This window comes from Gordionus sp. m RMFG-2023, chromosome 5, assembly GCF_954871325.1.
Source record: "Gordionus sp. m RMFG-2023 chromosome 5, tfGorSpeb1-WG-v2, whole genome shotgun sequence".
Classification (NCBI taxonomy): Eukaryota; Metazoa; Nematomorpha; class Gordioida; order Chordodea; family Parachordodidae; genus Gordionus; species Gordionus sp. m RMFG-2023.
Window position 1 is genome coordinate 18,153,401 of NC_088779.1, and position 15,126 is coordinate 18,168,526.

A 15,126-nucleotide genomic window follows, 5' to 3' on the forward strand; every position below is an offset into this window, starting at 1 on the left:
TTTTTTTTTTAACTATAAAAATATGGAAACTATCAAAACCCTTATCAGATTGTCTCCCCATTGTAATATGGCACAAAGATATAGTAATTTGTAGATTTTATTGAATGTTTATAATATTAAATTAAGCTCATATAAATGTAAAAAATCCCATAGTTGAACTTGATGGTGATGAAATGACAAAAATTATATGGAAATCAATTAAAGATAAAGTAATTTGTGATATTAATTAAGTTTTAAATTTTATTTTAAGCTTATATTCCCCAATCTATCACTTAAATGTGAATATTTTGACCTAGGATTAGAAAATCGGGACAAAACCAATGATCAAGTTACTATTGATGCTGCTGAGGCAATTAAAAAATATAATGTTGGTATTAAATGTGCGACAATTACACCAGACGAAGATAGAGTTAAAGGTAAATAATTAGATAAAGAATCTTACTTATTGATCAAGAATTTAAATTAAAAAAAATGTGGCCAAGTCCTAATGGAACTATAAGAAATATTATTGGAGGCACTGTTTTTAGAGAACCTATTATTTGTAAAAACATTCCTAGACTTGTTTCAGGGTGGAACAAGCCAATTGTTATTGGAAGACATGCATTTGGTGACCAGGTTATTATATATATATAAATACAAAGCCCTGTAAATAATTTTTTCCTCTCACCTTGTCTGGCCAAAAAATTTTAAAATAATTTTTATCTTATCTTGTTCTAAATTTTGTTTACTTAGGATTAAGCATGCGTTCACCTTTATTTTTATTGGCCTGAATATGGCCAAAAGTTATTAAATAAAAAAGTAGTAATTAAAATATTTTTATTAAGTTAAATAAAATAACTTATTATTATTAATTTAAAATTTAAACTTATGCAAGGATAATTTTTTTTCTTAAAAAATTTAACCTGACCTGGCTTGATTTAATTTTTTTAAGCCTGAGTTAAACTTCATGCAACCTACTGGGCTCTAATATAGTATAATAAATCATTTATGTGATAGATTTATGAAAATTATATTTGATTATTTTTATATTCTGTGAAACATGTTTATGGCTATAAATGTTTATCTTGTTTATATATTTTAAGTTGTTGACTAAAATATTACATTTCGATAATTATATTATATTTTTTAACTTAACATTTGAATATAACAATAATTTATTATTTTATATAAAATTATTTTAAAGTATAAAGCTACTGATTTGGTAATATTAGAACCTGGTACATTGGAACTGGTATTTACTCCTGATAAATCGAAAAAACCTGAGAAATATAAAGTATTTTCATTTAACGGAAAAGGAGTTGGCTTAGCTATGTACAATACAGATGAGGTAAATTCACTCAATTTATTATTATTATTTAATAGTAATATACATATTTCATCCTAAGAAGTTGGTGTTAGTTATTAAAATATAATTTCAATTTAATTAATTATGTGAATAATCAATTGTGACATCCTGTGTACACTAAGTTTTATTTTTTTTAAAGTTGAAAATTCTGCACTTGCCATTGTTGGAGCAAAAGTTAAAATGAAAACCTTGATTTCTTTTACATATATGGTATTTGTCTTCTTTTCTTTATATGAAGACAATACTCCACTAAAAATTTTGCCACTTTTCCTAACAAATAATAACTTGAAAAAAATAGCATTAAATCAAAGCTATTGATAAATATTTAAATTTAATGCATAACATTAAAAATATAGAATAAAATAAATATTTTGAGTTTGATTTCTTTTAAATACATTTTCTTTAATTTGGGCTGTGGAGCCTTGGGCAGGCTAAGGCCCAAGTTTGTGTTTATACAGGTCTCTATACCTTACCTTCAATTTGAACAACAATTCTGCATCTACCTTAACCCTCCCCATATTTATTGGCTTTATTTGCAAATTATTTAAGTTTTGTATTGTTATGAATTATATCGTATCATTCATGTCACTACTGCGAAACTTTTTCCGCAAATGTTGATTACAGCAAAATGATATTATAGTTAATGCATTAGAGGTTGAGTATGAATAAATTTTAAATTCCAAGGCGTGACGGGCCTTCCCAAAATTTTCCGCGGGTTTGATCGGGCGTGAACATAAATTTCCCGTGATTCACGGAAATTTTAATTTTTTAAATTGTTTTTTATAAATATAAATTTGCAACTTTATAATAATATTATATATTTTCTTATTTAATTTAGTTCTTTTTTTAAAAAAAATTTATTAAAACTAAAGATCTTTCGCATTTTATAAACAACATCCGGTATCATTTTGTTAGTTCTATTTTCTTTTTATGTTTAGGTGTTTTTTATCGCGAGACTTTATGCTAAATTTTGCTTAAACTTTTTACAGAAAAGTCAGTTATATTTTATTTGTAAATATCTTCAATCTTTAAATGCAACAGAAAGTGAAGGATTTTACAAGCTAGGCCAAGAGATAAATGTTGGTGTTACATATGGATAACAAAATATAAAAGTTGTGAACAAGAAAACTCTCATGAATTATAGGTCCAAAAATATACCATGAAATAAAATTTAAGATTAAGAGCATGATCATTGTCCATAATCACTGATATTTGGACGGATGACTATAAAAATCTAAGTTTTTTAACCATTATAGGACATATTATCATTAAGGATTTTAATTAAAACATTTGTTTTGGCCATAAGGGCAATGGATGAAAAAAACGTCAAAATTAAAAGTGTAGTCAATTCAATTTTAGGAGAATATACAGAAGTAGAAAATTACTTAAATAAATGTATAATTGTGAGTAGTGTTGTTAAACGGCTCGTTTTGAGCCAATTTTTAAAAACGGCTAACTCAATACTCCATCCAGAAAAATATTACCCAAGCTGGAAGATTTTTCTTAGAAGGAGGGTCTACACATATATTATAGAAATCTTGAGGTTAGGGCAATATTTTTCTGGCTAAAATATTGAGTTAGCCGTTTTAAAAAATCTGCTCAAAACGAGCCTTTTAACAACACTAGTTGTGAGTGATAACCAAGAAAATCTTATAAATGCATTCAAAGATGAGGAAACGCTAGCATATATATACCATATACTAAATAATATTATGCATTATATTTTTGACAATTGTTTAACTGAAATAGCCTTAAATATAAATGGTGTAAAAAAATAATACAATATTTCAAACACAGCTAATAGCAAACTAAGCCACACCCTTAAACAATATGTAATAACGAGATGGAACTCTGTATATATCATGATACAGAGTTTCTTAAAATCATATTCTGAAATGCAGGTTAACTTGTTTAGCAAGCAAGAATTAAATAGATTAGCCACAATCGATATCAGCATCATACGCGAGTTAGATAAATTTTTATCAGTATTTAAAGAATGCTCGGATAATCTGAGAGTAGATTCTCGTCCCACAATAAATAAAGTTTGTCTATGGAAACAAAAATTAATAAAATTTTGTTAACCTTCTGAACATGATACAATAATAATCAAAACCTTAAAATACAGAACAAGATTTTATTTAAAAGATTATTATGCAGCCACTATAGTAGGCTTAATTCTAGATCCAAATTTCAAAAGACTTAAGATTTTAATAAAAGAAGAAAATGATATATATAAAACAATCTTAAAAATGCTAAATGACATAAAATTAGATGATATGCATAAGTCGATGCCAACTACCATTTATAACTTTCCTAACTTATCCTAAACTTATAAAAAACAGTATATTCTAAATGATCAATACCAACTATCACTTTCCTAATTCATCCTACACTCATAAAAACCGTATATTTCTAGATGATTCTGATGAAGCATCAACATCACCGATGAAAGCTGTGAGGATGAACTTAAAAGATTCATATAAGATAAATAACAAGACAATATTTTGAAGTTTTGGAAGCAGGAATATTCATTTCCTTTTTTGAGAAAATTATCGAGTAAAATTTTGTCAGCTGCAAGTTCAGCTTCTAGTGAAAGGTTATTTTCTGTAGCCAATCTCTTACTAGAGGAAAGACGTACACAGGACATTCTTCTTTTTCCAAATAAATTTCGATTTATAGATAGTATTTATTTTTTGTTATTAATATGGATTAGAAATTAGAGAAATAAGTAGAATGAATTCAAAAAAGTGTAAAATTATAGCAATAGTTTTGAAAAAAAACACCGTGAATTTTCGGGCGTGAATCAAAATATTGCTTGTCGTGAGCGGGCGGGTCTGGTCGAAAATTTTTTAGTGTTAAGCGTGAATGGGCGTGATATTTTTAAATACCACCTTGAGCAGGTGGGCCGTGAATGAAAAATTAGGCCCGCGCCCACCTCTATAATGCATCATAGTGAAAACAGTATCGCCAATGCATTATCATGTATGCAATAGTGATTTATATTTGACAAATGGTTGATATAATTAATAGAAGTATTAAAGTTCTTTGCTACTTATCCACTTACCTTCTAATAAAGAGTTCATCATTAATATGTTTTTATTTTTTAAATATATCAGAAACCATAAATTTGTTACCTTTTGGAAGTTCCTGGCCAATAATATTTTTCCACCGGATTCTATTTCTCTAAGGTAATTCTTTAGACTCCCTAATTATTAGGGGTGTGTACCGATACCACTTTTTGGAGGCCGATCCGATCCGATATTCCCGATTTTAAATTGATATCGGCCGATTACCTATCCGATATCATATCTAATTTTGTATTCTGTAAAGATACCAATGGTTTTAATTTTAATATACTTTTTATTAATAAAACATCTATAATTTATACCATAACTTATGTCATTTAAATGTATTATAATGATAGTTATAGTTTATATTCATGAATCACTTTTATATAATAAGTAATAACATTAATCTATATACGTAATAAGTAATAAACAAATATCTTTTGATATATCAAAATTTCCAATTTATCAGAGGTCAGTCTGCGACGATGGTAACTGTCAATATCACCAGCTTCACTAAAAACAGATTCTGAAGAGATTATAGATATTAATTTAAATATTTATTTCAAATTTCATAATATATTTGATTATTACTTATTATGTAAATAGATTAATGTTATTATTTATTATATAAATAAGTGCTTTTTTAATAAAAAATATTTTATAAGATGTTATACTAATAGAAAGTATATTAAAAATTAAAACCATTGGTATCTTTACAGAATGCATAATTAGATACGATATCGGGCCGAAAAGTGGTATCGGTCATTCCCCTGAAATATTCGCAGAAATTTTAACAATTTTTTTAATATTTAAATATAAAATAAAAAATCCGATAGCACACGAATAAAAAAGCAGGATTAAAGGAGTGCAGGAAAATTATTAAGGGAAAAATCGAAAATCACATTAATTACCAGGCCTAAGATTCTTTTATGTAATTGTCATTATCTTAAATTATTTTAAAAAACCAGAGATAAACAAAATTATAGTTTTTTCGAAGATCAAAATTTTGCTAAAAATTTATAATTTCAACTTGAAAAGATGTTTAAGAAAGAATACCCAAATATATCATCAATTGGATTCTCTAAATTTTCCGAACTAAGACCAAAAAACTGTATTGGAGCTAGTGGCACACACTTTTATGTCTGCGCCATTCATCAGAATGTGAAATTAATGACAAATGTAATAGCTGAAATCACAGCAGGAGAAGACTACTATATAAATTCTTGTAACTGTCTTTTGGCCCAAATTAGTTGTAATCCCTCTCAGCCAAAATGTTATTTAACAAATTTTTATCAATGCCCTGGTATAGAATCTCTGGCCAATTATACCAATTGTTTCAGAGAAATCGTATAGAATATGTTACGTTTAAACAATGGATCACGGTGGATAGAGCAAATCTTGAAACTATTATAAAGTCCATTGTTGATTTCGTCGATTATCTATTAGAAAAAGTCAAATTTTACTGCGTCACTCGTTTATAGGTAAACAACAAACTTTATTTTTGAAGAATTCCAAAGAAAATTTAAAAGATGGGGAATTTTTAACAATTCTAAATTATTCCTTTATTTTACAAGATGGATTTCAGGATTTCATTGGAACAAAGTGCAGGCCACTATACACCCATTTGTAGCATATTATAAATCTGGAGAAGATTTAAAAAATATAAATTTTGTTATTATATCCGAATCATTAAACCATAATACTAGTGCAGTCCACCTTTATCAATAAATTTTTATTAATTTCTTAACAGCCAAATTGAATTCTAAACCAGAAAAAAAAATTTTTTCAGATGGAGCCGCGTCTCAATACATGAAACGCAAAAATTTTCTGAACATATGCCTTCATAAATACGATTTTAATATTCCTGCTGAATGGCATTTCTTTGACACTGCTCACGGCAAAAATGTATGTGACAATAGGAACTGTCAATAGATTAGTTGCCAGAGCTAGTCTTCAAAGGCCAAAATAAATCAAATCCTAACCCCATTAGAATTATATAATTATGCTAAAGAAAATATTAATGGAATTCAATTTGAATATATATCCAATCTAGAATATATTGAAGGATAATTAGCCCCTCGTAAAAGATTTAATTCTGCACTGCCCATCCTTGGGACCCAAAAAATTCACGGGTTATTCCCATTGATCAAAATAGACTAAAAACCAAAATATATTCAAATTCCAAAGAATTTAATATAAAACAAGTTTCGTTTTTAAATGAGAAAATTATATTTAAAAATATTAACGGATATGTAACATGTGTATATGATGACAAATGGTGGTTAGGATTTATAATCGATAAAAATGATACAAATGAAGAAGTAAAAATCCTATTTTTACACCCTTGTGGACCTTCAGCCTCATTTAAATTTCCTCTGATAGATGATATTTTAGTGTTGCTTAAATCTCATATTTTCTCGCTGGTCAACTCACACCTGTTAAACATATATTATCTCTGAAGAAATCTCACAAGCTAACCAGGCTTTGTATTTCTTTAGATGAAGTAAGATTTAATTAATTTATAAACTATCTTAATTAGGCAAAATTTGTGAAGATTTTAAAAATTTCATGATCTGAATTACAAATAAATATATATAATGCACATTGTAATCGATTTAGTATGATATATATACATTAAAATATTTTTAATCAATAAAAAAATGAATTTTTATTAAAACTATTATATATATATAGCGCCATCTATTTTTTTTAAAGTATAGAAATCGCAATATTTTTTTAAAATAAATATCTAGCCATGCATTGTTGAAGAAATTATTAAAAAAATAGTAAACGGATAATATTTCTTAAAAAGATTAAAAATTGGAGATCATATTCATTTCGATATATTATTTTCAAATTTTCTATTGACCATAATATGACCCATATTTAATAAAAATTAATTTTGATCTTTTCGCCATAATTATCAATTATTGACTTAGCTATTGATATTAGATTCAATATTTGATCATATTTGGTTTTAAATTAAAAACTAATTATTTAAAAAGGAAAAAAAGACGTTTTTTGGACCTTTAACCCCTATTATCTCAATATAGTTGCTAATGCGCTAAAATTTTGTTTATGATCAATGTGAACATATATAATTAGACTACAATTTTTTATCGAAATCAAAGGGGTCGGCCGAAAAGTGATTGATTTGACATGGAGTGACCCTTTAGCCTTTAATTAAGTATATAAGCTAGTGCACTATAGATATTCATATTGAATTTTATGTAATACAAACTATGTTTATTTGAATATAAAATTAAATATAACAAAAATCGAATATTTTTCTTTCTACAGAAGAGAGCCTCAAGTCTATGTAATAATAAGATTCTCATACAGGCGCGTAACCAATGGGGGGGGGGGTGATTCCCAATGAGGGGAGGGGGGTGATTCCCCCCCCTCTCATCGCAAATTTGACTGTTTTTATAAATATCATTTTAAGCTAATAAAAATTTTACTCTCCCCCCCCCAATCAAAATTTTACAAATATTTGAATATCAATTTCTCAACATAAAACTTATTTTTTATAAATAAAATTTCCTTTTCCTTTCCTTGTGAGTACATTAACATTATTCAAAAATATTAATAAAATGGAAAAATTTTAAGTCAAAGAGATTGAAATCAAATGGTAATTTAGTTTATTATATATAATTATTTTATTAAATTCAAAATTATTAGTAAGTTAGAATTAATAAGTATTTTTAATATTAATTATTAATAATAATAATTTTTTTAATATTTTATTTTTACTTCGATTTTGTAGAACAGAAGAAATAGAAATACAAAAGTTAAATAAGGCTGAGCCTGAAAAAAGGTAATGTGTAGTCAGAAGCGATATCATTATTGAATTCTATTGATCATTCAGAGTTTTTGCTAGTTGCACAATAAATTATTTTCCTATAGCTCACTACTTTGTAGAAATTTAAAAAAACCAAATTTAGATAAGGTTCAGGTTATTGATTTGTCGGAAAATATATATGAACAGGTAGATACAATAAGAATGAATGTAGATGAATATTTTCAATATTTATATAGACTTTGAATCGAAGGCTAAATTTTATGATATAACACTAATTAAACCTCGTCTAGCACCTGGGCAATTATTGAGATGTAAAATAAATATTGGCTCAACTGAAGAATATTATAAAATATCCACTTTCATCCCATTCTTAGATACTTTTTTATCGCAAATAAAAGTACGGTTTTTAGATAAAAAACAAGTCTTTAGCAATCTTCAAGTTTTAATACCCAAAGATCCATCTTCGTTTTCTAATGCCACTATTTAAAATTAAATATTTAGCAAAATTTTATTCCTATGATATTGATACTGAAATAAATTTAATCAGTGAATTCGAATTGTGGTATAAATATTTACTACGTTTAGCTATTTTATCTGGGCATGTTATTGATGCGCTCAATCGGTGTAAAGAAACCTTGCCTCAAATTCCTAATATTTTGAAGTTGTTTTATATTCTACCACGTTTGCCTATTATAACATGTACGAATGAAAGGACTTTCCAACTTAAGAAGGTTGAAAACATATTTATGAAGTACTACTTCCGAATCTCGGCTAAATGGGTTAGCTCTGTTAAATATCCACAGAGATTTGGTTCCAACGACAAACAAAATTCTTGATGAATTGGCAACATTCCCACGAAAATTAAAAATCACATTATAATTATAGTATTTAATAAAAAAATTTGTATAATACTGTATTTGATAAGAAGTTTAAAAGAACTTGTTTTTTAAATTATTTTCTAGTCAATATTTTAAAATTATTTTCTAGTCAATATTTTAAAGTTTTGTTAAACGCCTCGTTTTGAGCCGATTTTTAAAAACGGCTAACTTCGTTATTTATCCAGAAAAATATTATGCAAGCCTGAAAATTTTGCTCATAGTAGCAAAGGTCTAGACATATAGTATCGAAATTTCGAGGCTTAGTTAATATTTTTCTGGCGAAAATATTGAGTTAGCCGTTTTTAAAAATCGTCTCAAAACGAGCCCTTTAACAACATTAATATTTTATACACACTACTATTAGTATTTTCAATAATAAATTATATTATACTTATATTGTATGAGAATTTAAGCTGAGGCTAGTTTTTAAAGCAAATTTTATAAAAAAAATGACAGGTTTGGGGGCGAAGCCCCCAGAAAAATTCCCCTCCTCCCCCATAAGAAAATCCTGGATACGCCACTGTTCTCATATAAGGACTACTTATATCATCAGCTGTGCTGAATACTAATTCTGATAAGGCACTTGTTCCAGGAGATGCCAAATACTTACATGCAAGGTTTTCCAAAGTTAAAAACCTTTGAGCATTAACTCTCCAATAATCAAGAGGATCGATCGAATATAAAATATTGATATCTTTTAATTTTTGAAATTTAAATTCGCGTGATTTTTATTTAATATAAGTTCTTTCTTTGTAAAATACAAGGCAAATAAAAATACACAAAAATTTTGGGTAAATATATTTTATAACCTTACTGCTTCTAACTTTAAAAAATGTAGTTAATTTTATAAGATACATTTTTATGGGAATTATGGAGATTTATTACAAGGAAGGGATAATTAGTTCAAAAATAAAATAAAAATATGTATAAAATCGGTATCAATTAAAAAAAAATTTAAAAATGTAAAATTTTAATATTGGTATCGTTATAGCTCTAATTATATAGTTTACAATTTCTATATTTCAGTTTATTATACATTATGGTTTCAGAGTATTCGCAGCTTTGCACATTCAAGCTTTCAATATGCCTTATCTAAGAAATGGCCTTTGTATATGAGTACCAAAAATACTATTCTGAAAAAATATGATGGAAGATTTAAAGATATTTTTCAAGAAATATATGAAAAGTATTATTCATGATAAGATTTTAAATTATTTTTAGTGGATTGGCAGATTCGCATACTTTTAAAAAGTGGGGATGTGCTGATATTAAATATCGGATCGGACTGATATTTAAAAGACCGATCCAATATTTTCATTGCTATTTGGTGTATTCTGATTTTATATAAAATTAATATTTTTTCATTCATAATTTCATAATAAATTTATAAAAGGAATAAATTTAATTTGTAATATTTAAAAAAATCGATTATTTTAAAAGATATAATAGCTAAGAATTTGTATTTTTGTTATATCTGCAACAAGAAAAGGAATTTAAAATATCTGCTAACGACAACGAGTCACATTAATCTTGTTTATATTTTTCCCATAGACAATAAAGATAAAATTATACAAATATAAAGATAAGTCCTTTTTTATACTAATTTTTTATTTATTTTTAACAATAGATTTTCAAAATGATAAAGGAGCGCTTAGTGCTCAACACGCCTTTCGCTGTAACACTTTCAACTGGTGCAGAGGATGGGAGGGTTGTATTCTATTTAATAAATTAAAATTTAAGAATGATTTTTAAAAAACTTATTAGTTCTTCATTACAAGTCTACATTCAGATCCTTATAAAAAAAATTTATCTTTATCTGAATTTAATCTGGCATTTGTGTTATTTAAAGAAATCGAATCTGATTTTTGTTTTTATTTGTCAAAATCTTTTCCAAACTGAAAATAAGACGCCCTTAATTTTTTTTAAATTAGCATCTTTATTTAAATATTTCAAATATACTATTTTGTAAAAAAATGTTTTGTACTGGAGGGGGGGGGGGGGGGTTAAATCATTATTATCTGAAGAAATAGTACTATTGATATATATTCTTTATATAATAAATGAAGATTATAAATTTATATACCTTAATTAATTCAATATTAATTAGATTAACAATCGTGACTATAAAATTAGTCAAAAATATAAATTAAATAAAAATGAAGAACATTGGTGGTTGATCTAAATTAATATTCGACTTAATTTTTCATATTTGTTATGAATAAATTTAAAGTAATGAGTTACGTTTTGCCTTACCGTTATTCAAAAAAAGAAAAGCGTTATTTGTTATTTTTCCTCCTAATTTTATTAAATTCAGTCTTGGGTCGCGAAAAATCACTTATCAGGGCTCTATAAGCAACCTTTATAGCACTACTTATTAAGGATTAAAAACTAATTTGGGAAAGTTAGTTGATTTTTTTTGAATAGAAAATATTAATTTTTATGAAATTGATTCAAGATTAATGGTAATAATTTGAAACATTACTCTACTACCTTCACTTTTTTATAATTTAATATAATAAAACCTAAAATAATATTCAAAAAGTCCTATATCTGACTCAGCGTTTTCATGATTTGGGAGGGAAGGGGGGTACGAACAGTTTGCATCTAATTTTTCTTAGAAGGAATAGGGGGTAAGCGCTTTTAAGTGAGTTAGGATATATTGGAGGGTTATCTATTATATTTTTAGATGAAATAGGACAAAATATATCCGAAAATTAATACTTTTATTATAGACCTATTATAATACAATGATATTGCTAATCATCGACCAAATCTATATATTGCAATAATCATGAACATTATAAATTACATTTAAAAGGGTTAGATATTCTCAGCAAACTCATATTCATGCCAAGCAATATGCTATAATAATGCATTTATTTAAATGAGGGGGTTTTTAATTCAATTAATGATACACTTTAATATTCACAATATTTTGATAGTTGGTAGTAGAGCTAAAATAATTTAAGTCATTCTTTTTAAAATGTATGAAAGATTCATTTTAATTAAAATATGTAATGATAAGAAAACGCTGATGGATTTTTTTTTTGGGGGGGGGGCTTGCATCCAGTGAAAATCCTGTCATGTCGACGCTGATCTGACTGAACAACCTGTTTAGATTGCTAAACCTATTCGACATATAATAAATAATAAACTATTTCACTCAACCATTTTTTTGTCAAACAGGTATCCCTACTCGTCTCTACATATTTGAAATTTTATAATTTCATCCTGAAACTTCAATCTTTCTCTTTTGATCAATAAGTATCTCATTGATTACTAAATTTTTAAACACTATATACAACTAAAAGAAAAATTGCAAAAACGAATCGTAAGCTCAATTCAGTTGGGTTCAATTAAGTTTGGAACCTAAATCTTTATAAAGAATGTGAGGACAGGATTAGGTGAACGAGATTCAGATGCTGTCTGAACCTGGTTCACAGTTCCGGGTTCGATTTGAGATGGTTTCCACTTTAGCGAAGAAGTTACGTTACTCCATTATTTATTGATGGGGCCATACACAACCTCTTTAAAACTAGGGCTGAGCCGACACATATTTTTCACCGATTCTATATTTATGTTTTTTATTTGCTATCTATCTTTGAGTTAAATGTCCTAAAGATTTTCTATTTTAAAAAAAACAAACTAACTTTCACGGATTATTAAGTTTTTTGTTATTCTCCAAAATTAAATAATCTCATTTAAAATATTTGCAATGTTCATGGGTGAATATAGTTTTAAACTTTTCAATTTACCCAATTTTTAAAAAGTGCTAAAACGAGATTTTGGTCAAAATATTATTACCCACGCCTCAAAATTTTGCCAATAAAAGTCTAAACCTTTCTGCCATCTGTGGGCAAAATAAATCTTGAGTTAGTTTTGGCCAAAATCTTGTGTTAATGTTTTTAGAAATTGGCTAATTGAGTCGTTCATTAGCTGAATGTTTCTCGTCACATATTTTAAAATTCTTTTCTTATCAAAGATAATATGAATGTATTATACAATTTTTAACAATCAAGAATAAATTATATTTTAGTTCCTTTTATTAATTTATTATGAAATTATTTATAAAATAAATATAATTATATATACACAATCATAAAATAACCCTAAAGAATAAAAATATCGGATCGATTTGTAAAAAAATTTCAGCTCGATTCGATATTTTTTAATTTTATTGGTGCCGATCCTATACTTAATATCGGCATAGCCTTCTTAAAACTCTTCTAAATTTGAAAAAGATATTCAACCATAAAAATTTAACCCGTCTTAAGCTTTATAAAAAAAAAATTAGATCATCTGTTCAAATAATAAAATAGCCAATCCTTTAAATATATTGATATTTTGATATTTAATAAATATGACACCAAAAATTAAATTACTTTAAACTGATTAGTCTAATTTCAAAATTCTACTTTTCTATCTGTTCACCTCTTTAAAAAATGTTTATTTTCAGAGACTATCATGCATCTTTCCAATCGGCCGGTATCTGGTATGAACATCGTTTAATAGATGACATGGTAGCTCAGGCTATAAAATCTTCTGGAGGGTTTGTATGGGCTTGTAAGAACTATGACGGTGACGTGCAATCAGACGTGGTCGCCCAAGGGTTTGGCTCGCTTGGCCTCATGACCTCTTTATTGCTGGCACCTGACGGGAGAACTGTCGAATCTGAAGCGGCCCACGGAACAGTAACCAGGCATTACCGGGAACATCAGAAGGTTGAATAGCTTATATAACCTATAATCGTTTTTGGGGTCTTGGGCAAGAGAACAATTCGAGTTAATTTAAATTAGTGGAATAACTTAAATTTATAAATATCAAGGATTCAAACGGTCATAGCTTATCTTGATTAGGGTTAAGTAAATTTCAAAAAATGTTTTCGAATATAAATAAATTTCAAAAATGATTATAAATTTAACGTTATAATTTTATTGCATAAATATTTCCCATATTTTAATTCTTTTTAATCTACAATAATTTTATGAAATATTATAATGTTTTATAATAGGGTAATCCAACTAGCACTAATCCAATAGCAAGCATATTCGCTTGGACGAAAGGTCTAGAACACCGTGCAAAATTGGATGGCAATGATAAGCTAAAAAAGTAATTATGTGAGATATTTAACTATATACTATTGCCCTAATAAAAAAACTACTACTTCATTATACATTATTTTTAAAATTGAAAAAACACTCGGACCTTATATAGCAAGAATGAAAACACTTTCCTCTAGTCATATCAGAATTTTCATAGAATTAAAAAGATTTTTCTTGAAAGACCCGAATTATTCTAACAAAGTTAATTGAATGTTGACAAGTCTGAAGCTATTTTATTCTACATATTTTAAATTTATCTGAAAATATGCTTTTGTATAAGAACGATGCCTTACTATTCTTTTATCTAACGATTATTTTGGAGATTTTGATAAATGCGAGTATCCCCGTTTTACATATATATTGTTTAAAGTCAAAGCTTCATGAAGACTATTTCACTACTTTTATTATATTATCTAGCAACTAATTTTTGTCGGTTATGATGAATGACATGGGACTCTTTTTAAAATGCGTATTTCTAAGCAGAAAATAACATTTGGTAAAAATACTAGGTCATTTCTTAGTTTAAGGATAAAATGCCACAAATAAAGCACAACCATTTAAACCTTTTGTAATAATTGAATCCTAGATAATTGCACTTTTAGGATGATGCAGCTCCTTTTTTCAATTACATTTACGAGATTAATGATTAATATATTATCTCAAATCAGATTTAATCGCTAAATATTTCAAAGTTAAATTGCGCTTATTTGTCCAATTAAGTTTTTTCTTCCTGAAGGTATTTCTAATGTTGAACAGCTAAGCTGAGTCGACTTAGCTGCGACTCGAGCTTAGTTTCTAGTTGATAAAACGACTTTGACTCGAGTCGACTAAATGAGCCGCATTGGTCGGCTCGTGTAAGTTGACTCGTTGAATCTGCTCAATTTTTTGTTTTTTTATAAAATCTGGTAAATTGCTAAATTTTGGGTTACTG

The 15,126-nt window shown here is 27.1% G+C and overlaps 1 protein-coding gene across 1 annotated transcript in view; it reads left to right on the top strand.

Annotated features, from left to right (window-relative positions):
- The window catches only part of LOC135930495 (isocitrate dehydrogenase [NADP], mitochondrial-like), a 20,788-nt gene continuing 5,662 nt past the window's right edge, over nt 1–15,126 (top strand). The window contains exons 1-8 of the mRNA XM_065467292.1: nt 1–83; nt 127–209; nt 251–416; nt 455–615; nt 1,184–1,327; nt 10,143–10,279; nt 13,550–13,814; nt 14,105–14,202. Of these exons, the coding sequence (XP_065323364.1) occupies nt 23–83; nt 127–209; nt 251–416; nt 455–615; nt 1,184–1,327; nt 10,143–10,279; nt 13,550–13,814; nt 14,105–14,202 (1,115 nt within the window). The 5' untranslated portion in view covers nt 1–22. The remainder of the gene's footprint in view (nt 84–126; nt 210–250; nt 417–454; nt 616–1,183; nt 1,328–10,142; nt 10,280–13,549; nt 13,815–14,104; nt 14,203–15,126) is intronic.